General features: G+C 40.2%; 1 protein-coding gene across 2 annotated transcripts in view; it reads left to right on the top strand.

Moving 5' to 3' along the window:
• cntn5 (contactin 5) overlaps nucleotides 1-22,841 on the top strand; it is a 108,329-nt gene extending 85,488 nt beyond the window's left edge. For both annotated transcript variants that reach the window (XM_078245801.1, XM_078245800.1), the window contains 9 exons: nucleotides 1,380-1,538; nucleotides 4,810-4,959; nucleotides 5,911-5,981; nucleotides 14,512-14,746; nucleotides 14,841-14,950; nucleotides 15,411-15,597; nucleotides 15,767-15,879; nucleotides 17,342-17,510; nucleotides 21,995-22,841. In XM_078245801.1, the coding sequence (XP_078101927.1) occupies nucleotides 1,380-1,538; nucleotides 4,810-4,959; nucleotides 5,911-5,981; nucleotides 14,512-14,746; nucleotides 14,841-14,950; nucleotides 15,411-15,597; nucleotides 15,767-15,879; nucleotides 17,342-17,510; nucleotides 21,995-22,098 (1,298 nt within the window). In that variant the 3' untranslated portion in view covers nucleotides 22,099-22,841. The remainder of the gene's footprint in view (nucleotides 1-1,379; nucleotides 1,539-4,809; nucleotides 4,960-5,910; nucleotides 5,982-14,511; nucleotides 14,747-14,840; nucleotides 14,951-15,410; nucleotides 15,598-15,766; nucleotides 15,880-17,341; nucleotides 17,511-21,994) is intronic.
• Nucleotides 22,842-26,330: the final 3,489 nt, after the last annotated feature.

The raw sequence follows: 26,330 nt of genomic DNA, 5'->3' as shown, positions 1-26,330 counted from the left end.
TTTACACAGTACAGTAACGTAAGCGTATTTAAATTAGCTGGATACATGGTTAAACATAATTTGCTCTTTCCCGTGTAACGCCGTGCTACATCCGTAGCAATCCCACCAATTGGTCCCAAATGTCCCAGTTAGAGAGTAAATGCTGTAAACATATTCTCTGTGAATCTTTACAATCATTCCCTGAAAGAAGCAAGCAGTTCTGCCTTGTTGCACAATTCCCTTCAAAACTTGTTTCCCGAGTTTGAGAACGGCAACACACACAGAGCGGAAGGTGAGGGACAAAGGCTTTATCCTGGAAATGTACTGTACTGTCTGTACTACCGGACGACTGATCGTGTGATGAAACGATTATTGGCCACGCAGCGTCTGCTCACGTTTTAAAGCTGTGACATCTTGTATCCTTTCTTCAGAAGTTACGTAACAGAAACTTTTGTAAAGACCAGTTTTGCAAGACCAGTTTTGTTTTGCTTAATGATTGAATATAGTAGGGCTTTGCGATAATTCATACTCATTTTATAGAATTAATGATTCAAAATAAACTGATACAAAAAATGTGTTTGTTTTAGATTGAACACACTTCACTTCACACTGTATTTTTCTTACTTTAATCAATTATTTAAAATATCTTTATCACAACAATATTTATATTATATTGTGACATTACCTTCTCCCATAAAACCCATCTCTAGTATAGTATTTTATGTGTTTAATGATTGTCATTTAACATTAAGCGCTGATACAGGGGACGATAAATGCATAAAATGCATCTTAATGGCCCGAAATGCAAATGCACCTTTCAGTGCAACCTTCTAATGGGCACTTTTTGGGGACACAGTACATTGGATTTCATTGAGCGCACCAGCTGACAGCTTTTCATTTACAGCTGTTCCCCCTAGAGTCCTTAGACGTTTGCTGCACTTGCAGATTGCATTTTCTTCTGAAGACTGAGCTAAAAACATGTTCAGCTGTATTAAAACACAGGAAGGCCACATAGTCATGCTCAGCAGAACCGGTAAACTGCCTCCGAAACTCCAAAAAAGAAAGCTTCAATGTGCCTGAATCAGCGTGAAGTCCTTGGCAGCTGATCTGTGTCAGCCCCAATCCTGGATCCGTTTAGTATGTCGTGTTCTTGTCTGTTAGTGGAACAGAGAATTGTTGTTGTCACCATATGCACATCCTACTTAATGCTTGCATGGTTGCATTCATTAGTGTATCTAACAGCAACAAAGCAGGATTAAGACATCACAATATGGACCAGGTGGAATTGATTCAAACAGCAACAGAGATTGCATTTGTTCTTCCCTTGTGTCATGACATTTCTGAAGCATTGCTGGTTCAAACCTGTAATTTGATCTGTCTTCTACCCCTCTTTCCACCAGGTCCTCCTGGACCCCCTGGAGTGGTGATAGTGGAGGAGATCACTGATACCACGGCCACCCTGTCCTGGACTCGTGGTCTGGACAACCACAGCCCTATCAGCACCTATAATTTACAGGCCCGCAGCCCATTTTCATTAGGCTGGCAAACTGTCAAAACAGGTAATCAATAAGGAGCAAATTGTAGCCTCTAGATCTGTGAGGTTAATGTGGGGCCATATACAAAGGCCTTAATCCTGCCCAAAGTCATGTACGGAGATGGTAAACCAGCCCAACGAGAGCAGGGTTACTGCTTTCAAGAGACACAAATAAACATTGTTGTGGCAAGGCATGTTTATATATCTAAACAACGAGGACTCTCTGTGCGTGTGTGTGTCTCCCGAGTGCGCAGTACAGCAGCAGGGGCAGGGAGTTGCTACATCCCTAGATGGCTGATTGCTGTTCAATACTAACGGAGGGCCTACAAGCCTCTGTACAGCAGCGGGGGCGGGTTCAAAAAAGCGACTTTCTGTAGAAGAGAGACACCAGTATTGTCCGGAGAGAGTGAGGTATTTCTATCTTGCAGCCGTAACACCTCTCTCTGTCTCTTCTGTTCAGTGACTGAGATGCAGCAGCGAGCCGACGGGCATGTGGTGGGCGTGTCGTTAGTACTGCAGATAGGGGGGAAAAGTAAAATAGACACTCTATCGCTTGTAACTTTCTCTCTGTGTGATCATTTTACAAGTAAATACAGCCGAACTCACAGCACAGCAGCAGCAACTCGTGTTTGGGGATTTTGTCAGATGATGTCGCAGTTATAAAATCATGATTTCAACAGTGAAAAATAAATCAATAAACATACTAGGAACCAAGCAATCAGCCTGTTCCAAACAGGCACACGCTCCAAACGGGCACTGCACTAGTTCTCACAAAGAGACTTTTAAATCCAGAAGTAATGATCAGGTGTCTTACACTGTTGCTCTGGACAAAACTCATCTTTTCTCAGATACCTGTTGAAGAAGTTGTAATGCAGTTTTTTTCTTTCTCTTTGGTTTTATGTGTGAACTTGGCTGTAAAGTAATTTGGAGCCGATACCAAATGTCATTGCTTTGAATTTTATTCAGCGTCATATCAGCGGTTAGTGGGAAATTAACCTTTCGGGCTTGAATTATAAGATTTATCCATGTTCATTTAGTATAGATGCACTTTCACTGCTCTAAAAAATGAATTAAATTCATTTTTTTCCCTGTACCTTGACAGAAAAACCATCAATTACTATCACTTAGCGTTAAAGGATGAAGGCTTGCTAAGCATTGTGTGTAATCCATCTTAATATGCCGTGTGATAATAATAGCAGAGTTTAAGGTGTGATAATGACTCATCCCCACAGATATATAAATCACACTTTGTATACACTCCTCTCACATCATGTCTCTTCAACCACATTTAATTCGATAAAGCACAATTAGGACTCTGTGTAGTATTGTCAGTGTTGAACTTGTTAAGATTAGCATGAAGGGGATTGGGCTTTTAGCTTGCCCTCCTTGCAAACAGAGTTATCAGCTCATGTTTGAAGAGCAGCTTGCTTGACAGAGTGGTCTCAGTATGAGCTGCTTTGGATGATAAGAGTGGGAGCTCCTCAGCTTCACTGAGCAGTGCCTTAGTTAGCACAGAGAGACCTCTGGTTCATTTGTGACACGGATATGCTTTCAGTCAGTGTTTGTTTGCTGTCGCAGGATCAATATTGACGGAGGTCGACTTTGGCAGCCCTCAGGAAATTAGCTTAGTTGTGTTACCTGCTCGTAATTCTCTTCAAAATACATTAAATTCAATTTTATTTACAGTTTCGAATCATAACAGGAGTTATCTCAGGACACTTCGATAGAGTAGGTCAAGACCACACTCTATCATTTACAGAGACCCAACAATTCCAACACAATACATTCATAAATCTTGACTTTTTTTCAGTCTCGGGATGTGATTTGTAATTGCATAGTTCTCCAAGTCCTCTGTAGATACTGTGAATGGACTGAAATCAGCCTCCCTCTATGTAATGATTTATACTTCTTAATGTGCTCTAAATATGGGAGTAAGCTGCTGTACAGACATCAAGCAAACACATTTTCAAGTAAATGGTGTATCCACACCACCTGGTGTAAAAATCTGCCAAGTCACAGTGAATCTGGAGAGAAGGCGTCATACTGTGCAGTCCTTAAGATAAGACAGTGGTACTTTTTTGTATTTTGGCTCTGTACTCCAGCATACTGGATTTGAAATAAAACAATGGCTATGAGGTTAAAGTGTAAATTCGCAGCTTTCACACCCAGGTGTAAACAGTGTAGGAATTGTCCCCCAGTTTTAGGGAACAGAACAGAAAGTAATTGGACAAGTTGACACAGTCTTAAAATATAAACTCATCATATGTCAGCGTATATAATCCTTTGCAGTTAATGACTGCCTGCAGGCTACAGCCCAGAGACGTGCCCAGCATTATGTAAACTAAAATACTTCTATTACGTCCCTGAAACAAACACAGCACTCAGGAGAATAGTAAAAGGTGGTATATATGTTGCTACATTTTCACTGTTTAGAAAGGAAAGTCCGTGCCATTTTTCCCATTGTGGTATACGGGAGTAAAATGAAGGGTACATCGTATGTACACTCAAATTAGCAGTACATTGTGGGTATTTTATAGTGGACTATATAGTGAATGAAATTCGAACACCACTACAAAATGGCGAACACACTATATGGTGCACTATTTCCGTGATAGGGAACAGTTTCGAACACAGCTCCTGATTGCCACGTCGGTGAGTAAAGCATTATTGTCCTGCTGCAGACTCAAAGGTCTTATTTTATATGAAACGTACATGTATGAACACTACTACTTAAAATGTACTGGTGATTTTGTGCGTTTACATTTGGTATGTCCTTTGGGTGTGTTTTTTTTATTTATTTTTTTTATGTATAAGCCATAACAGGTTTCTACCACACCCTCACATCAGTGGGATTTGTATTTATGTGTGAAACAAATAAACCAAATAAAAGATAAACATTCCTACACTCTTTACTCAATATGGGCATGGACACTCTGAAACACTCTCAACGTCTTACATCAAGGTTGCCAAATTTGGGGCCCGTGCTCCCTTTGTTTTGGCCCGCCATGGCATTTAACACACTCATGCTTATTGTCCTATTTTAAGAAGTGCTGTAAAATCCTAACCATGACTACGAAACATACATTTTGGGCAGCTAAAAAGTACTTAATCTGAGTTGTATGGCAATGTAAAGCACAGTGCTGGTAAACTTCCTTATTAAACTAGGTACCCTTCATATGAAAGAATTTGGGCACCTCTGTTTTACATACTGCACATAATGTTAACAGTAGTACAGGACTTGTTATGTGGTGCTTGTCCTGGTTAAATAAATACATAAGCAACCCTCTTGTCTGCAGACCCAGACCCAGTGACTGGGGACATGGAGTCAGCCATGGCTGTGGAGCTCAACCCCTGGGTGGAGTATGAGTTCAGGGTGGTGGCCAGCAACGCCATCGGGACCGGAGATCCCAGTGCGCCTTCAAGAGGAGTTAGGACTAAAGAAGCAGGTAAAGCCATCAATGCTGGATAAGCACTACATTCTAGTCACATTCTGACAGACATACACATTCACCCAGAGTACAGAATCGTATATAATATAGTGCTGATGATTTATTGTAGCTTGAGAGCTTCCACTAGCTGGTGTCCCCACTTCGTGACCATGTCATGTTCTCATTGTTAATTTACTCAATTTTAATTGGGCAAAAGGGCTGAAAATAAGCTGCTTACATGAATTTCAACAAGCTTAGTGTTTCTGCTAAAGAAACCTCTCCTTTAGTGCCCTGAGGCAAAGATACAGAGCAGAATCCACTGTTTATGGTAAGCAGAAATGGACTGAGACGCTTCACTATCTGCTCGTTTCTCATCCATAAAATGTTATAATTACAAAGGTCAGCGGTCACTTGGAAGTGGCTTATTTATCGGTCCTATCTCTTCAGCATAATTAACGGACTAATTACTGTAACTACACACAAGTGTGCTCATTCATCCTTAAAATCATAATCTGTGATCCAAATGTCAACAAAAGAGTGCAAAATTCAAAACAAAGCACAGGAACCTATTATCACTCTCAATTTGATCGACAGGTATTTGAACGCAGGCACAAACACCAAACAACAACTGAGTTTTGAATGTTTTCTGATGCTGTTAAAGGTTTTATTTCTTTTATTTTTTTTACTTCAGTAGTGTTTTTTAAACGCATCATTTAAACAGTGTTTTTATTTTCAGTAATGATCTGGTGACTCACAAAATGCATTTTTTAATCATTATGACAAACTTAACAATTATATAAAAAATAATCCAAGTTTAGCTCAAATGTAGGTGGTTATGAAGGGCATGGACTACTATCTGAAAGGTTGTTTTTTTCTGTATTTTCATCTTTTCTTTCTTTCAAAAACTGGTTAAAATGAGTTGCAGTGTCAGGTCAGTGATGCATTGTTAACCTTTTCTGTTTCACACAGTCCCGGCAGTGGCACCGGCCAACGTCAGTGGAGGGAACGGCCGCAGGCATGAACTGGTCATCTCGTGGGAGGTAGGCTCCCCTGCCAAACTGCCTCTGTAGCACAAGCATGACAACATACTTTATGTACAAAAAACGCAAATATCACAGTGGGTCTGGTGTTTCAGTTGAGCTAAATCAGATTTATGTTGAATAAACAGTTAGAGTTAATGGAAGCTTTTATTTAGTCTACTCTTTGCAGTTTCCTGCTATATCTAGGAATGTCAACAACATGACATTCCAACTGTGGAATGTTTTCAAATCTCCTCAGTGAGGATATAATAATGATATATCTTCATGCTGTATAAGAGAGGGCTTTAATGTGCTTGAAATTAAAGATGCTTACTGTACAGAATAATCTCTCCGTTTCTAAAGAAACTAATGCAGAAACTGCCACAGGTCATGCATTAATTATACGGGAATTCAAATTCTTATCTTCAAAAATTATAATGACTTGGAAGAGTTCACTAAAGTTACCAGTATAATTTGAAGACTTTGAATGTAGAACTACCAGCTGCGCTCTAATTAAAATAAAAAAATGTCATTCCAGTCAATAGATCAACATTTGGAGTGCTAAAGATGCTTGCTTCTAATGAACCTGTGTTGATGTTGATGTCGATGTGTTGCATAATGTCTTCTGACCCCAACTAAAGGTGTTATTAGTCATCAGAGGAGATGATCAGGGATCAGTTGCTTTCATCTAATCCGCAGGTAATGACACGGATAAGAAATAGAAATGTGTTCAACTTTATGTCAGAAGATATACTAATTGCCAACTGGTGTGTAAATATGAAGCAAAAAAAACATTTTTTTAAAAGTAATGTTTCATGGAAAGTCCCGTCAGTCCTTTAATCTTGGGCTCAACCACATCACTGTCTGCAGTGAAGTTCACCGTCGCTGTTATCCGAAACAAAATAAACTCGCCCACCTTTAGAGCAGGTTTACAGTAATCTGTAGTATCACACTGATGATAATAATAGGCATGCTGAAATCCTTCAGGCCAGATTGAAGAAGGAACAAGTTGAGATAATATATATATATATATACAGAGCATAATAAACATAAATGCTGATTTGTCATCATGTGATTTATGAGTTCATTTTGATCCTGTAAGCCAGTGTTTCTCAACCTTTCCTGCGTGTGACCCTCTGAAAAAGAGCAGTGTCTGCAATATCGAAAACCCCAGCATTAAAGCACAGAATGATAATTTTTAGGATTTGTACATGATTAAATGTGGGAATGGACCTATAGGGTGTAAATATTCGTCATTAATCTTGAGAAAGTATTACTCACCAAGATTAAAAATGTGATAATAAATGTGTATGTTAAGGGAAGTTATCATCAGCCACCCGCTGCTAAGAACATTTCTAAACCCGCAGGTTGAGATTCAGTGTGAAAATCCAAGAGTGAAAACAAGCCCGCTGAAACAAGGTTCCCCTTAAACATCCATGCTGAAACAGCTCCGCCATTGTTCCCTTAGAAATGAAACTGTCACTAAGTAATAAATCCTTCATGTGAATGTGACTTAATAATCATGTAGAAGTTGCTACTCCATGTGCCATTTATTAAAAACCTTCACTTTTTGTTGCCTGGGAATACTTGTCAGACATTATTAAGGGGGGTAAAGCACGGTTGATGGACAACGCTAGTCCTTGTGGTCCATAAGCTTGAAGGAAACGGCTTAATGATTTTAAAGTTTTACAGATGATTGCATTAGTTTACAGCCAGCTGCATTCACTTGAGGGGAGATATGAGGAGTAGCTGCAGTTTGACTCAGTGTGTGCCGGGGACCTGCATCCTATTCCCCGAACCATCACAGTGGGATCTCATTAAAACAACAACAGAAAGATGCAGACTCAAGGGGAAAAATGGTGAGAATAGTCTTAGTTCTTCAAGGTAGGAGGACAGAGGTATTGAGCGATTTGCTGGAGTATTTAAGGAACAGAGTTAACGTAGGAGTTTGGCATTATCTAAACTCAGACAACTGTTGATAACATATTTTACATTTCATTTTTTCAAACACTCAGTGTGGCTTACAGTAGGTCTTTCTGGGGGGGAAATTCAGCAGAAACTTGATTGATTCATAGACTCTTTTTTTAGATTTTAATGAAAAACAAATAATACATTTATAATAGTGTTTTTCTTGGCTGAAAAATTATTTGCATCAAATGTCCAAGTAGATCTTGGCCGGTGTTCTTGACTGTGATTTTTCTCATTTATATTTTTGTGTTTTTATCCAATTGTCCGCTTTGAAATCTGGTTTCTTCAATGTGTCAACACCGAACAAACCCCCAAAACAACCAAAAGTAACTCCCAACAGTAAACAAATTTTGTTGTATGGACAAAGACTCCATACCGGTAATAGTCCAAAAACAGTGTATTAGGTAAGAGACAAGCTGGTTATGTTCTAAATGTTAATGTTAAAAACTGTCTAAATTGTTGCCTTGAGCACAGTTTGGTGGTTGAGATATAAGCTTCAGTCTGATTAGTTACTGTAGTCAGTGTTCCTTACATGTTAATGTCTTAATGCGTTGCTGGTTGAAAAAAATATACACTCAGCTGATAACGGGAGCACACACACAGTTGTTTGATACTGTGACGTCTCCACTGTTTCCAGCAGACAAACAGCTCAGCTACACAGCTGTAGAAACAAAGATAGAATAACCCAGGTGTTGATGCTCTGAACTCCCAGGAAGCTGTGACCCTTCTGATAGAAAAGGGAAAGAGAGATGCACATTATATCCCACTGGATAACACCTGTGTGTTATCCAGTGGGATAACACACAGAGGTGGATGTTGCAGTCTGCACAGCAATCTGATACCAGGATACCCCTCACACCACTTGTGAGGTGTGAGGGGTGCTCAGGTTAGCGCACGTCATTAGAGCAAAGTGACCTTTCTTCCATTTGAGAGGCAGGCCATGGTAGGCCCATCTGTTGCAGTATTCTACGTGATTTTCTCTGACTTGCTTTCATTAAAATGTAATTCTCTGTGCATGTTCTTTGAGCATGTTGAGCCTGGAAGAAAGGCTTTCAACTTTTCCAACTAGAGTTGTTCCGATGCCGATACGAGTATCAGAAATGCCTCCCATTCTGCCTAAAATGCTGGATTGGGTATCGCGAGTATGTGAGTTTATGCACCAATCTGATATCACATAATTACCTCCGAAAAAAAAAATCTACTCTAAAGTAGTTCATATTATTTTAAAGTTATGACTTAGTAGATAATAAAATAAAGTTCTTTGGCATTCATTCTCTGTAACCTGAGCCAGGCCATATGAACAATGATAGCAATCATAGCACATCCATACATGGTCAGTAGTATACAGCTGTTAAAAAATTAAAAATGATATATATATATATATATATATATATATATATATTTAGTTATTTTTAATGCAGTGGTAACGGATCGGTAACGGCTGATACGCAAATTCAGGAATCGGTATTGGGAAGGAGAAAATGGTATTAGAACATTTGTAGTTCCAACTAGGGAGCCAACCAGACAGGAAAGTGCTTTAGTCCACTTGGGCAGGATGCTTTTCCACAGGATCAGAGGTTGAAGTGGTTTATTGTAAAGAGGAAGCACCTGTATGAGATAAAGATTTAACTGTATTGGTCCCAAGGGAAATAAAGGCATGGCAGCGGCAAAGAATATATTGGTATAACAAATATAGCCTATTCAAACAATACAAATCTCAGATTGACTTAAAATATTGACTATGGACAGATCCTCTGTGGATGCAGTTTACATACAGTGGGGCAAAAAAGTATTTAGTCAGCCACCAATTGCGCAAGTTCTCCCACTTAAAAAGATGAGAGAGGCCTGTAATTTTCATCATAGGTACACTTCAACTATGAGAGACAAAATGAGGAAAATAAATCCAGAAAATCACATTGTAGGCTTTTTAATGAATTTATTTGCAAATTCCTCGGGAAAATAAGTATTTTGTCACCTACAAACAAACAAGATTTCTGGCTCTCACAGACCTGTAACTTCTTCTTTAAGAGGCTCCTCTGTCCTCCACTCGTTACCTGTATTAATGGCACCTGTTTGAACTTGTAATCAGTATAAAAGACACCTGTCCACAACCTCAAACAGTCACACTCCAAACTCCACTATGGCCAAGACCAAAGCGCTGTCAAAGGACACCAGAAACAAAATTGTAGACCTGCACCAAGCTGGGAAGACTGAATCTGCAATAGGTAAGCAGCTTGGTGTGAAGAAATTAACTGTGGGAGCAATTATAAGAAAATGGAAGACATACAAGACCACTAATAATCTCCCTTGATCCGTGGCTCCACGCAAGATCTCACCCCGTGGGGTCAAAATGATCACAAGAACGGTGAGCAAAAATCCCAGAACCACACGGGGGGACCTAGTGAATGACCTGCAGAGAGCTGGGACCAAAGTAACAAAGGCTACCATCAGTAACACACTATGCCGCCAGGGACTCAAATCCTGCAGTGCCAGACGTGTCCCCTTGCTTAAGCCAGTACATGTCCAGTCCCGTCTGGAGTTTGCTAGAGAGCATTTGGATGATCCAGAAGAGGATTGGGAGAACGTCAGATGAAACCAAAATAGAACTTTTTGGTAAAAACTCAACTCGTCGTGTTTGGAAAGGAAAGAATGCTGAGTTGCATTCAAAGAACACCATACCTACTGTGAAGCATGGGGGTGGAAACATCATGCTTTGGGGCTGTTTTTCTGCAAAGGGACCAGGACGACTGATCCATGTAAAGGAAAGAATGAATGGGGCCATGTATCGTGAGATTTTGAGTGAAAACCTTCTTCCATCAGCAAGGGCATTGAAGATGAAACGTGGCTGGGTCTTTCAGCACGACAGTGATCCCAAACACACAGCCCGGGCAATGGAGTGGCTTCGTAAGAAGCATTTCAAGGTCCTGGAGTGGCCTAGCCAGTCTCCAGATCTCAACCCCATAGAAAATCTTTGGAGGGAGTTGAAAGTCCGTGTTGCCCAGCGACCGCCCCAAAACATCACTGCTCTAGAGGAGATCTGCATGGAGGAATGGGCCAAAATACCAGCAACAGTATGTGAAAACCTTGTGAAGACTTACAGAAAACATTTAACCTCGGTCATTTGCCAACAAAGGGTATATAACAAAGTATTGAGATGAACTTTTGTCATTGACCAAATACTTATTTTCCACCATAATTTGCCAATAAATTCATTAAAAATCCTACAATGTGATTTTTCTGGATTTTTTTTCTCATTTTGTCTCTCATAGTTGAAGTGTACCTATGATGAAAATTACAGGCCGCTCATCTTTTGTGGTGGCTGACTAAATACTTGCCCCACTGTATTATGTACATTGTGTTTTCTTGTCATTGGCTCTCGTGATTTTAAGATTTAAAGAGCTTTGTGTCCAAGTGTTAGTTTTGCAGATTGTCATTACAAGCAGGGCAAATACTCCTGCTTCATCATTAACAATAGCACAACCCCAGGATCACAGCTCATTGCATTTTAAACAGGCTCACATTTCTTCTGTTGGAAATGTTGTTTAACCATCCAGGGTCTTAGAGTTTGAGGGCACAACTTTGTCACGATTGCAGAATTTGCTGACAAAGCTCAAAGAAGGCCAGCTGGGCCGTGTATTACACAGAGCTGCATCAGCCAGGCCAGTGATTAAGATGTTGTTGGTCCCAGCAGAGAGGCACAATGATGATTAACCTTGAATCTCAGAGTCGTTTCCAATGAATCCAGGTATATGTATGAATATCTCTTTGTAATTGTAATTCTTGACAATGGTTGTACAAACCGTACTAACTGTCCCACCAAGTAAAGAGAATATTTGTGTGAACTGTTTCCAAGTGGACAGCTTGGCTCTCAGCCAGGTTCAGGGCACAGCATGTACAGAATTACTATGAGCAATGCTGAGAATTTGCAATTGAGATCAGTTGAAGGGTATATTAACAGGGGAACAGTGAACAGATGTGGAAGCAACTGACAGTTATTCTTGTAGTTATTAAGTATGGGAGCCCAACTGCCACTGGGAAGATAACCTTCACATGAGGAGAAGTGCCCCTCACTGGCACATTATGGGGGATAATGTCCATTCCAGATGGGATGGTGTTTGGTGGTAGATCGTTTCCTGTTTATAAATGAGAGTTATACTATGTAAAGAGTGTCATTAGAGGAGCAAGTATAACCCAGTGAAGACCGCCTCATAAATAAATGCAGGACCCCATGTTGGAAGAACAATCAAGGGAGACTAAAAGTTACACAAAACCATGATTGGTGCTTGGTTGGACATTAAACCCTAATAAAGAGTCACTTTAAGCCATGCATTAATTTGAGTAATTACAAAAAGTGATTCTTAGTGATACCATTTCTTTTTTAAGGACTCTATATAATAACTGTATATCTGCAGCTTTTCAGTAACAAACTTCCATGATTGGAACAGTTTGTTTCTGCAACCTCATTAAACTGAGCGTGTGAGTTTGATTATCTAGTCCGTTTTTATTCAGACATTTTTGCAGATCAGATCCAATCACTTCTGAAGTACAGAGTGAACCAAAATGAAAGTACCACAAAAATATGGTTTCTTCTCTGCCCATTTTGGGCGAGAATAATTGGTCACCCATCAATAAGTTTGTCAGTTTTCAAGAGCATCGCAGGACAATGCTGAGACGCTCCTCTTAGATGCAGTGTCCTCCTTTACGCACTTGCCAATTTAAGTCGTTTTAGCTCTGCCCTATTTCTTCTCATTTCTGCTAAATGCTCGTGGAAATAAATCAGGACTTCGTCAGTGATCAATGGAGATGGATATTGAAGGCGACGGAGCAGGAATGTTAGGCCTTTTTGGCAGTCGAGGCATGTGAGCGCATGGCAGTTCTGCCTCTCCAATCATCTGTGGAGAGTTGTGGGAGCCTGGACGGCCATGGTGGGCAGGGTAATAAGCAGGATGAATGACTAAACAGTCTCCGCAGCTTCATTCAGCCATCTCATTAGAGTCGACGGTGAGAGAATGCATTTTCTCTGGGAGCCATTGGGAGGACCATTAGTGATGCCCCCACAGTCATTGCCACTGAGCCCAGCAGGCCCCACAATTCCATCCACAAGACGTACCTCAGTTAGATCAGCCCTCTCACACTGGGTCCTCACTTATCTGTGACTGTCTCAATTCCCAAACCCGCAAGTGTTTCTAGACTTAACTAGCTAATTAGTTCATGCTATTTTTTTTTTTTTTTTCTCATGGCTTTAAAAGCATTGCCAGCTCTGACAGTAACTTTGATGGAAGCTAATTCATTTTCACTGATTATTCCTGTAATTAGTCAAGGTGATTGGTCGTTGTTGAATGAAACGTGAACTACATCTTCATCTACCACCAACTCTGTAGAATAGATGTCTAATTTGGGGGATGCCTTTAGGGGACAATATTACTCTGAAGCCTATGCAAATCAACACATTACGGCGTGCAGAGTTTCTGTTGCCAAAAATAGGTGTACAGGTGTTTGTGATTTATTAAATTTAGAAAGATTTAATCCCTGCAGCTCATCTTTTAATTAAATTCTAGCTCACTTAATGAATTGGCCTTTGATTTGATTAAGCGCGGTGAGCAGCTGTGGCTCCCAGTTTCACCACTTCAGGAAAACCACAGATTGGCATTGAAGCCAGCACATAAAACCTGTGTCTGAAAAATCCTCCTGTCAGACATGGAAAGATAAATAGCTACATAATGGGCACAACTGAGCCAGATATGATTTGTTTCCATTACTCCAGACTGACTGCATCTTTATTAACACTGGCAGACAGTAACAGTAAATGGGTAGGAAATTGAGAGCTGGTTACGGGACTACCATAGAGGAAAATGTTTTTTCAATGAGAGCCTTGTTTGGGCCGAAGTGGTTATTGAAATGAGAACATTTGCAAATAATGCACCTTCAGTCAAGGAGCTGTACAGTACTGGTGCTATTACACATAAACCAGGTTTGCATTCAATCTCAGTGAAAGACACTTTGGACAGTGGTGGAATGTAACTATGTACATTTACTCAAGTACTGTACTTCAATACAAATTTGAGGTACTTTACTTGAGTCTTTTCTTTTAGTGCCACTTTCTACTTCTACTCCGCTACATTTCAGAGAAAAATATTGTACTTTTTACTCCCCCACATTAATCTGACAGCTTTAGCTACTTTACAGATTAAGATGTTTGTTTTTTTCACACAAAACACAAGTAGTTTATAAAATACGATGTTTTATAATAAATTAAACCACCTTACAATACATACAAGTACAGCTGAAACGATCAGTTGGTGAATCAATTAGACGATCGACAGAAAATGAATTGGCAAGAGGCCATTTTTCTGAATTGAGTGCTTTTATTTTTAATTATTTATTATTATTTTTAATACTTTAAGTACATTTTCCTGATCATACTTACATACTTTTACTTAAGTAACATTTTGCATGCAGGACTTTTACTTGTAGCAGAGTATTTTGACAGTGTGGTAGTAGTATTTTTACTGAAGTAAAGGATCTGAATACTTCTTCCACCATTGCTTTTGGATGATTGTTTCTTTCTTTCCGATATGTTTAGCCTGTATCCGAGGAGTTCCAAAATGGTGAGGGCTTTGGGTATATCGTTGCATTTCGTGCCAACGGAACCAGAGGCTGGAAGGAGAAGATGGTGACTTCAGCGGACTCTACTACGTACAAATACAGAGACGAGACCTTTCCTCCTCTTACCCCGTTTGAAGTGAAGGTGGGAGTGTACAACAATAAGGGGGACGGGCCGTTCAGCAAAGTTGTCATCATCCACTCTGCGGAGGGGGGTGAGTTCATATTTGTGGTTGCGTTGATTTTGTAAGTACAGAGGAAATGTTTTTCCGCATTTCATGATTGTCACCATTTTGACTCGTTTCACAGAGCCGAGGGATGCACCGTCTGATGTGAAAGCGTACAGCATTTCTTCATCAGAAATTAGGGTCACTTGGAAACCGCCCAATCCGGGCCCCGGAAGACCAAGAGGATATGAGGTGCTTGGGAATTGTGTGCTTGTGTGCACACCAAAGCTGCAATGATTAATTGATTAATCGATTAGTTTTCAACTAATAAATTAATCCCCAACTATTTTGATAACAGATTTGTCTTTTTTATGATTAAAAAAAGTAAAGAATTCTCTAATTCCAGCTTGTTAAATGTGAATATTTTCTAGGTTCTTCACTCCTCTGTGACAGTAAACTGTATATCTTTGAGCTGTGGACAAAACGAGACATTTGAGGACGTCATCTTGGGCTTTGGGAAACACTGATCCACATTTTTCACCATTTTTGGGCATTTTATAAACCAAACAACCAAACCACACGACAGAAAATAATCGTTCGTTGCAGCCCTAGTGCACACATGTACATTTGCATACAGTATCTGACATGTTGCACAAGCGTGTGTACTGTGTTCTTTGTGCACGGAGTTAGAGTCATTAATTTGTGTTAACAGGTCAGCTACTGGAAAGACATGGAGCAGGAAGAGTCGGGGAAAAAACAAAGAACTGTGAAAAACGAAACATCAATGGTGTTGACAGGACTAGAGGGCAACAGTCTGTATCTCATCAGTGTAAAAGGCTTCAACAGCATCGGCCAGGGTCCTGCCACTGCTGCTGTCACAGCGAACACCAGGAAGTCCCGTGAGTACAGCACTGACTCTAATCATGTAATACTATATATGGAATACAGGCTACCTGTTAAGTTCCCTCTATACTCCCTTGTAAATGGGTAGTAATTGACCTAGTTGGTTAAAACTTTGTTTAAAAGTCTGTTTGAATTTGCACCCAGAGTGTTGCGTTCTCTTCTCAGCTCCTGCTCAGCCGCCAACAAACCTCATGTGGATCCAGGAGGGCAACAACGTGTCTTTAAACTGGGACCCAGTGAAGGCTACAGACAATGAATCGGATGTCATCGGGTACATGGTAATGGTCACTCTCTAAAGTCACGTTTCTTCAATTTCACGACTTTAAGACACATAAAAACATTCATGCAAAGGCTATACATTTGCTAATTGAGAGGAGCCACTAGTTCCAGAAGTATTTTTTTACCACTTTAAATAGAAACACAGGATTCTCCTGGATCATTTAATAATGCTTTAGGTTTATGTTATGGCCTTTTCTAGCATTGATCCATAATCCATAAAGTGAACAAATATAAACTGTTGAATATATTATGAGGCTACTTTGAAGTATAAACCTTAGCTTCAGCCAGCTATCAGTTATCAGCATACAACAAAATGTGATGACAAATCTCAGTGATGGGACATTTTTAACTGTAATGCCCTTTGTAATCATAGTTTTTACAACATTAGCATGCACAAAGTCTTGTAACTTTGACTTTGTGTTTAAAGAACCAGATATTTAGTTGCTCATCTCACCTAACATAAGGAGAAATAACTCCTCCCATTTAGCTACAGTATTACTGTTTAAGGAAAAAACAAGTATGTACGGAAGAGGATTACGGCCCCAAAACATTATTGAGTTCTGAGTTTAAAGTCTGAATTCTGAGAACAAAGTCAGAATTCTGAGAAAAAAGGCAGAAAATTCTGACTTTAAACTCAGAACTAGGGTTGGGTACCGAAACCCGGTGCTTATACAGCACGATGCCTTAACAACCGGTATCTACCGGACCAAATAATAACGCGGATTTCGGTGCCTCATTTCGGTGCTGCTGAAATGCCAGCGCTGCCCTCTGATGCTCCAAAACGGACGTTAGAGGCAACAGAAGCATCACTGCATGTGACGCTAGTTAACATAATACACTTGGCAGCAAGTAACGTTAGCCTACCGTTAGCTAGCAGCTGGATTTAACACAGTTAAAATGCTGACAGCTCATGTTAAACGGTGTGACTGTGTTTCACTGTAGAGGATTCCAACACGGAGACGTAACATTCTGCAGCTGCCGTTGTCGGAAAAACAACACAGACGGTGCGTCACTTGAAACCTGCCTCGCCAGCCTCGTGGTGCATTCAAAGTTATTGTAAAATACCCTTTCTTCCATCTAGTGGTTGTTTTTGTCGTTTACCAGCAATTTACTGGTGAAAGAAGTTATTGTTATTACATTTTTAATAAATCATTTAATTTTGACCATATGGCCTTAGCAATAAACAAGCCATTCTTAAATGTTGCCGACTGTCTTTTTGTGCTCCTTTTTTCTTTTTTAAATATATACATATTTTTTTTAAATCTTTTTAAAGGCATCGGTTCAGGCACCGGCACCATTTTAAAAGTATCGTCTTAGCACCGGTATCGGAAAAAACCCAAAAGATACCCAACCCTACTCAGAACTCAAATAAATTTTTTCACATGTGGCCCTAATCCTCTTCCATAAGTATGAACTGTAATACATGTAAACTTAAAGTGGCTATGTGCACGTGTCCTTCAGGTGTTGCTGAAGCAGGAGGGCAGAGGCCACAACCAGGTGACCAGAACCATCAACCCTTCCACCATGCTCTCACTGCCAGAGGGAGGCACCTACATCATCGAGGTGCGCGCCCTCAGCGAAGGAGGAGAGGGAGCGCTCAGCTCCCAGGTCCGAGTGGTCACCTCCTCCGGTAAGCTCAAGGCTGGATAGTATCCTCCCCTCTCAGCCACACCCGTTGAACCTCTGAAACCCAATCTCTATGCACAAGCTTGTCTTCTCTTTGTAGCGATCTTATGTTCTGCCCTTAATTGAGTCACCGCAGCTGTTGTGCGAGCCAAGTTTTCTTTGGCTAATACTGTTTTAATTACATCGCCCACACAAACCTTCCTACTCTTGCACAGCCAATTAACTTCAAAGCAACTGGACGAACAGAAAGTGTGTGACATTACCAGCCAGCTTTTTAGGGCAATGGATTGCTGTTTTCTTCCTTCCTTGTCTCTGTTTTCCTTCACTGTCATTTTTTCTTAAGCAAAAACAAAATAAGGACTATTTTGTCTCAGCTCCAAACACATTGAGACCAATTCATTCAAAAGATCAATGGAGTTATTAAAAATGAAAATGAATACAGTTCCGGCATTTTTTTTTTAGCAGCTTTGTTCTCATCAGTATTGATGCTGTGTCTCAAATCGTGCACTTCTGTTCTTACACTTGCTATTTTGAATAGGGATACTGGTTTTTCAAGGCCGATGCCGATACCGATTATTAGTAGTTAATGATAATCGATATTTGGAACCGATATGCATTTACAATGAAAATTAGATTTTGGAATGTTACATACTACTAACACAAAACTTTTTTAAAATGGGTTTGAGCAATTATTTAATAGATTAGAAACTTTGAACATAATTTCCATTAACAGATAGTCAGATAGTGTTGTGGACGGGACATTAAGTCAGAGTGGTGAGTGAAACCGAAGCAGAGGGACAGACACAGAGCTGTAGCCGAGCCAAAGTAGCGGACCTTTTAATTAATTTACTTTATCGGTTATCAGGCAAATAAAACGCTGATACAGATAATCTGCAAACTGCCAAAAAAACGGCCCGATAATCTGCCGGGATGGTGCACTCAAAGCGGCCAAAATGTTGAGTGTGGATCGCCAGACACTCAGCGATTGGCATATTTGCTACGGAGCAGACGCCACGGGACCACCAACGTATTTTCAAACTTGTGAAAACGGCAGGCGAGGGAGCTGCAGCGGTTACTATTGAAACGGAAAAAACGGATCTATACAAATGTAATATATACATGTGTTTTTTTCAATAAGTAGCACTTAACTGCCGCCAGTTAGAGAGAAAACAAGCCGGCGGTCAACATTTACAGGTGGCGGAAATGCCCCGCCCGGCTGCAATTTACCATTAAAGGTATAGTAATATGGAGTTATACTGTATGTGTGCCTCATTCCTGAGCGAGTAACTGTATGTTTTGAGCACATGGAACTATATTTTGGCCACTACATTACATTTTGAACAAAAATTAACACTCGCAAAAAGAGAAAACAAAAACCTAGTCCGTGCTCAATAAATGTATTTGCATATTTGCTATTATCCATATTAACCTGCAATAATAACTAGTGCTGTCAAACGATTAAAATATTTAATCGCATTAATGTCATAGTTAACTTGCAATTAATCGCAATTAATCTCACATTTTTATCTATTCTAAATGTCCCTTGATTTCTTTTTTTCTCCCATTATTTTTTCTCATTTTAATGCTCTTATCAACATGGAAAAGTGGATCGGCTTGCTTTGTGCAAATGTGCTTCTGTCTGAAGTCATCCATTGTCGCCTGGCTTTGATGAGGGGGCGGAGAATTCGCATCAGCTGTGTGCTTGGCCATCAAGTGGTATTTCGACTGGACGTGCTGCGATGATACCTCAGTTCACAACGACAAAACACACAGATCACTTTGGTCTTGTCAATGGAACCATTTGGCAACTTTTTTAAAGTAAACTTTCCATTCAGAATCTTATTGGCATACATTTCCGCGTCTCGTGCTCCCCATCCACTCAAAACGTAACGTTAGCCTACTACTCTTTGGCCGGCTCACAAGCCCAAACAAGTGTGTGCGGCGTGCCTCTTGTTTTGTTTCCGGTCTAGCTAGTTCCGGTGTGGTGTTGTAGTTTTTCTAACGTTACTAGTTGTTGCAACAGCATGTGAAAAAAACTACAAAGTTTGCAAGGCCAAAAAGAACGTTAATCTCGCGATAAAAAAATTTACGCCGTTAAAATGGGTTTGCGTTAACGCCATTAATAACGCAGTTAACTGACAGCACTAGTAATAACCCCGCTCACGCAGTTTACTCATGTGCGCTCCTCAAAAACTCTGCGCGCAGGTAGACACTGCTGCGCTCCGGTCATGTCTCCCTCACTCTCAACCTCTTCACTCTTCGACTCTTGACACACTCGCTCAAATTTTCACAGCATGAGGGCCCCTGCACACTGGCTGCATGGCGTTGTGACGTCACAAGCTGAAACAAGCTGGCTAACCGCAACCGTTAGCATGCTAACTCTAATGCTAACGCTAGCATGCTACCTCGTTCTCAATAGCAAAGCACTGCTACAACACACACAAGTTCACCATAATATACAAAAGAACTACTTACATGTGCGCCCTCATTTAGAAGTCTCCCAGCTAATCCTGCCTTGTAACTGACCGAAGTTGGAGAAACAGCCTTTCTTTTACTGTCTATGGAGCTAGCTAGCTGACATGATCTACATCTGAGCTACTGCATGTGCAAGTGCAATCAAAGATAGTACAGAAGAAGAAAAGAGGTCTCACTCTGTAGCTAAAACAGAGACCAGGTAAAAAGAGGATCTGCAGCAGTGAGAGAGAGCTGTGCAGTACAACAAAAATATGGTGTTTTTTGAAAATTAAACCATGTAAACCTATTCTGGTACAACCTTAAAATACAATTATGAACCTGAAAATGAGCATAATATGGGCGTTTTAACAGGTTAGAGCTTGCACACTGCCTGCGTGACACGCACTTCTCAGGCGCAGCTCGAGCCACGCCGAAAACGCGTGCATGCTAGAAATAGGACCCATGCCTATTTTTCACGCGACAAGCAAGCATGTTGGAAGCGTTTCCAGGCAAAATAGAATAGGAAAAGATGTTTATATGTCATTTTGACACAAATACATTTAATAAATTACATTTTGATGTTTGAAAGTCTCTAGGTTTTGACATAAATGCAGATATACAGTAAATGTAATTTTAAAAATAAATAATAAATAATTATCGATTTTCAAATATTGCACCTGTCAATACAGAACGAAATATTCTGTAGCCTATTTTGCCATCAATACTGCCGATGTTGTCTTTGCTGTAATCAAATCAGTATATTTTTATGTTTAACATGAAGTATACTACTGCCTGAGTGCAGTCAATTTCCACAACTCTCTCTCCGAATCACAAACGCCGTGTTTGAGCTATGTTACTGGTTACTGGTTGCACGGCATTCGTCGTTCGACTGGTCATGACTGTTATCCAAGATGGCGGCCGCATGTAAACATTAACGCTACTGTCTTTATAATCTATCTTTGTAATAAACTGTCTGTACACTTACTTATGCTACCGTTTAAGTGTGGTGCTATTTTGAGCCTTGTTAGTGGTGTAGAAATAGTGATTTACCCTGTGCCCCGAAAGCTAGCGTTAGCAGCTAACCCCCGGTTTGCGGTAGCTACTTTCAAGCTACAGACACATTCGATTAGCATGAAAACAGATCCCAGAGAGCGTTCAACTCGGTACACATATGTCATTAACCCCTAGGTTCATTTTGCGCTGGAATTGTCCTTTAAGCTGCTCCACAATCTTTCCAAGTACCCCCTGGCAACATCAGAAATACCCCTTGCTGGGGAATCAATGCAGGTGTTGCAGACTGTTCCCCCGTAGATATGCGTTTCCTGCTACTTGCAATCTAGTTGGAGACAAACAGCCAATCAGAATTGACCTTTAATTCTCCGTTTGGTTGGTTTTGTGGCACACTTGTAACGCTGTGAAAATTTGAGCGATTGTGTGAAGAGTAGAGCGCGCACAGAGTGCAGAAGTTGAGAGAGCAAAGACAACATCAGCAGTATTGACAGCAAAATAGGCTATAGAATATTTCATTCTGTATTGACAGGTGCAATATTTGAAAATCGATAATTATTTATTTTTGAAATTACATTTACTGTAAACCTAGAGACTTTCAAACATCATAATGTCATTTATTAAATGTATTTGTGTCATATTTCTAGCATGCACGCGTTTCTGGCGTGGCCCGAGCCGCGTAATATGATACATAAAATGTAATATAATGTGCTTGCAAAATATAATAACTCTCTAGTTTCTGTGTGGGCTGTCTGGAAGCTTCTGAAGGGGGGTGTTTGTATTCGTTTGGCATTTGAGTTCAAATATCAGCAATCTTTGCACATCATTGCTTACTGCACCTTTAAACAGACAAGACAAGAAATTCTGGTCATTTCCGGTCAGTGAATAACGGCCGTGCGCGATTTTAGAAACACTACCCCGTCGAAATGTATGCACTACACAAGTGAGTACACATTGTACACAGTGTACTACATGTAAGTGTACTAAACAGAAATATTTGAATTTTAACCCCTTCCTTTCTCTTAGGTGTTCGAGCAAAAAGCAACCAGTGCTCAGTGCACTGCCTGCCACAGAGCCTAACATGGACAGCACTGCTCCTGGTTCTTCTGGTGCCTTCAGCTTCCTGGTGACGCCACTGTGCCATCCTCATTTCCATGGAGGGAGCCACCAGTCTTTCGCTCCCTTATTCCCTCTGACTGCCTGCCTGCTTTGGCCTTCCCCATCCCAAAGGGGCCCCAAGGCCTGCCAAAGGGGGGTTGAGTCTGCCAGTTATCATGCGGTTCTTCAGAGTTCATCCTTCCCTGTTTCGTTTGAGGCCCTGGACATTTGATTTGCACAGTTCTTTCCAACATCACGGTAGTGTTGTACTGTAGTGTACATTGTGTGGAAAGATTTTGTTTCATCATTTAATCATGTGTTCCCCTCATTGACTGGCATCTAACCACTTCCAGACGGCTCCTACAGCTCTGGGGCTCTACAGAGCATGAACAATTCCTTGAAAGCTGCTGTGGTAGTAATACAGGGATCAGCCGGCCTGTTTCTTTTCATTACTTATCTGCAATTTACCCCTTGGCTGCCTAACAAGCAATGCAGCAGAAGCTCAGTAGAGATAAGTGCATTGTTTTCTTATTCACACATTGAGGAGAAAAAGTTTTTTTATGGAACCAAGAATCTTACTATTTCCAGACTTGCTTTTTGTACATTGTGTTACCTTTAGAGAAAAACACAGTGGTGTGTGTCAGCTATGTCAAACTCTGTTTTTTGGTAGTGATTAAGCAATGCTTGGTGATACAGTTTGTTGACTGTTGGATGTATGGAGATAGGAAACAGGTTCTTACCTGTAGTGCTCGAACACATCAATAGACGAAGACAACTCTTGGTGTCAGTACAAATAAATGTGATGTATATTTTTAAATGGTTGTTGTTTGTACTTTCTAACTAATTTAGAAAAGTGATATTTCTGACAGCACTAACAAATAGTAATTATTTTATAATGAACCGAGTCATCATTTTGTCAATACAATTTCTTCTCAAAGCCCAAGGTGACATCTTCAGATGGCTTGCTTTGTCTGACCAACAGTCCAGGATCCAAAGATAATCAATTTACATTCAAATAAAACAAAGAAAACATTACATTTTCCACATTTGAGAAGGAGACAATGTATGGTATTTTTACTTTAATTTGGAGTAATCTTATAGCCTCAATTTAAGAGTGTTAATCATTGGTTTTTATATCATTTTTAGTCCTGGTGTTTATTTTTATTCTTGGTTTTATTTATTTATTTTAACATGTTTCATTGTTCTTTTTAGTCTTGCTTATTTTTTTGTAATTCAGTCTTCTTTTTAGTTTTCATCTGAGTTTAAATTTGACTCTGTGAAGCATTTTGGGCTGCATGCTTGCAGGAAAAGTGCCATATAAATAAAAATGAGTAGAGTTGATAAATAGCACAACGATAATTGGATAACGAAAATTGTTCAACTAATTGTCAAATCAACTTCAGCATCTAAAATCTATCCAAATTCACCATGACACTTTGGTCCTATATGTCATCGGTAATAGTTTGTCGCTGGTCTATCAGGCAGTTTTGCACTTGGAGAAGCCTTTCCCAAGTGTTACGTAAAGTGTGGGTTGATTGAATTCCACACACGTGGCATCAGAGGCCACGAAACTTTCTGTGATAAAAGAACCACTGCGAGCCAAACAGGGCAGTATCAAGAGTATCTCTCCCTCCTCTCAGGCTCCTCTCTCGCCTTGGCTGCAGTAAAAGCTTATCTTTTACTGGGCACAAATCCAAGTGAATTTGCCTCAAGTGTAATTAATGTTAGAATGGAGATCCGTAGTCCTAAACCCCGCTTGCTTGAGCAGACCTTCTGCTTGCTCTGCCTCCAGCTCCCTGGACTCTCCATCACAGAGTCAGGCTAACCTGGCTCCCTCACTCAGGTTCAGAGAAGGCTACTAGCTCAACCACAAGAGATAGGACCACACACAGCCAAACAGAGGACGAACACTGCTCCGAGCTGAATCTATCCCATGGATACTCCTCTTCTTTCAGACCTCTCCGTTTTGGTTACATTCCGAGGGGGAGGATGGTGAGGTCGCTTTCCTCTTTCTAACTTGTACATCATTTCCGTCTGTAGTGCAAAGCATTAAGCTGTTTAATGTGGATGGAGGGGTTTTGCAGTGCTTTTAGCCTGTTCAATGATGCCGGCTCAAACACATACCTCCACACAAGTGCTAATGTACCGACCTTTAATTATTCATGCAGCACCTGTCTGTGTTGGTGCATCTGATTTATGATAATGGATTATGTATCCTGCAAAGGGACCCATTTGCTTCAGAGAGCCAGAAGGTATAGTGTCAGCAATTAAAACATGAACTCCCCCTAGGTTAATGTCTCTGTGTGTGTGTGTGTGTGTGTGTGTTTTAGTGTATTCTGCTGGTCAGTTTTACTGTTTACCCAACATGCAATTTCAAGGTAGTTGTACAGTAAAAAAATATCAAACTCTGGTTTATGAAGCTGAGTCACTATTAGCATTGATATGTTATTTTAATGACTCCAATATGGTAAGGTGGTCCTATTTACTGCCAGTATCTGCTTTAAATGAATCTAATGTTTGAATACTTTGTGTTTTTAAAGGGGAAATAGTCGCATCCGCCGGTGCGGAGCCAGATGTTGTAAACATTCGGGGCTCAGCCCAAACCTAGAGGTTGTCTTGGAGCATGCTCCATTTACGGCAGCTATCTGTACTATTTTTAAAGCCATATCATAATGGAATGACTAAAAATCTGTACATCTGGGAAAAACATGATAGTTGCCAAGGGAAATAATCATCCTGTAGAGCCTACATCCTGTTTAGTATCTAACTGTTCTCCAACTGTCTTCATCATTCTGAAACCAGAACCCAACGAATCCTGACACCTAAAAAGAGGCAAAAAGTATCTGATTATACTACCTTTAAGTTACATAGCATAGGTAGGGTAGGGATTTGACATAAACGGCATTACTGATCTTGAAACCTATTTTTAGAGTTCACAGAATGAACGGCGATTTTTCCCTAGTAATAGAACTTTTGCTTCGTTAATTTGCCGCTGAGGGAAAATGACACAAAACTGAAGTTATTTAAAAAACCTAAAAGATGTGGGGCTTTTGAGAAAACACACACACACACACACACACACACACACATATAAACTAACAGCAGTCCTCTCTGCTCCAGGGACACTTCAACGGGATGGACGCTTGCTTTTAGGTCGACAGGAACTGCAAAGTAGAAGGACATATGCACATGTACTTTATTTATAATCTAATGCTGTTGCAATAAATATACTTTTTTGAGTTTGCATTTGGACAAAGATGGTCTATTTAGGGCACACCATGTGCACATGCTTAGGTTATGGGAAGTTTCTCTCCTCTCCTCATTTTTAAACCTAAACCTTATACACCAAAAGAAACCTTCAAATATGATATCCCAGAAAGTATCTGTTGATACTACTTTTGTCTTCATTCATCCCCAAATGTCCTTTAGCCTTCTAAAGGTATTGAATTGTCTCGGTGGCATTGTTGCTGAAGGATTGGCTCCGTGATTGAGAGCTGAGCTGTGACTTTGCTTTTCAGGCGGGTCACAGTTTAATACTCATCCTGAAATTGCCAGAAGAGTAGGGCCCTCCAACAGACGCTGCTGCCACAGTGAGAGGTAAACTGTAATCTCATACGGTAAGAGAGACACCTGTGATTTTCTCTCTTGCATTTGATATTTCTGTTTGCACAAGAACTGAGATGCATTTACCAAAACTGTTATCACACATTTTTGGAGTACAGTTGTGAAATAGTTCAAGAACTGATACTTTAAATGGCACTAAAGTGGTAAAATGCAATGTGAGATTTAAGCCTGGAGATGGCAAGTGAAGTTGAATCAAGGCAGGAGCCAGCGATTTGTCAAATTATTACCAAATAAGGAAGCCGGGGATTAAACTGAGAAAATGTTTGCGATTGGTGCGATAATGATGTGTGTGTGTGTGTGTGTGTGTGTGTGTGTGTTTAAGTTCTTAGGAATTGCCTTTTTCAGGACCACTCAGAAAAAAACATAATTGTGGTTTCACACAAATTCAGCGTTGTCTGCATTTTGTATCAATACGCTTTTATTAACTGTTCCTTAATTCATAATTGTCTACCAATGTATGTCTGGTTAATAGTCTTATAGTATAATTAAAAGCTTGTGTGTGATGTAAAACCTGCAGTAATGAAGCATTCTCCAGCTAAGATCATTTTGTGAGCTGTTGAGTGTTGAGTTATTTCCTCTCTTTGCAGTGCTACAAGACATTCTGGGGTTTTTTGGTAGATAAATGTAAAAATAGAACTGA

This window comes from Sander vitreus, chromosome 3 (genome assembly GCF_031162955.1).
Source record: "Sander vitreus isolate 19-12246 chromosome 3, sanVit1, whole genome shotgun sequence".
Classification (NCBI taxonomy): Eukaryota; Metazoa; Chordata; class Actinopteri; order Perciformes; family Percidae; genus Sander; species Sander vitreus.
This window is presented reverse-complemented; position numbering and strand designations above follow the sequence as displayed.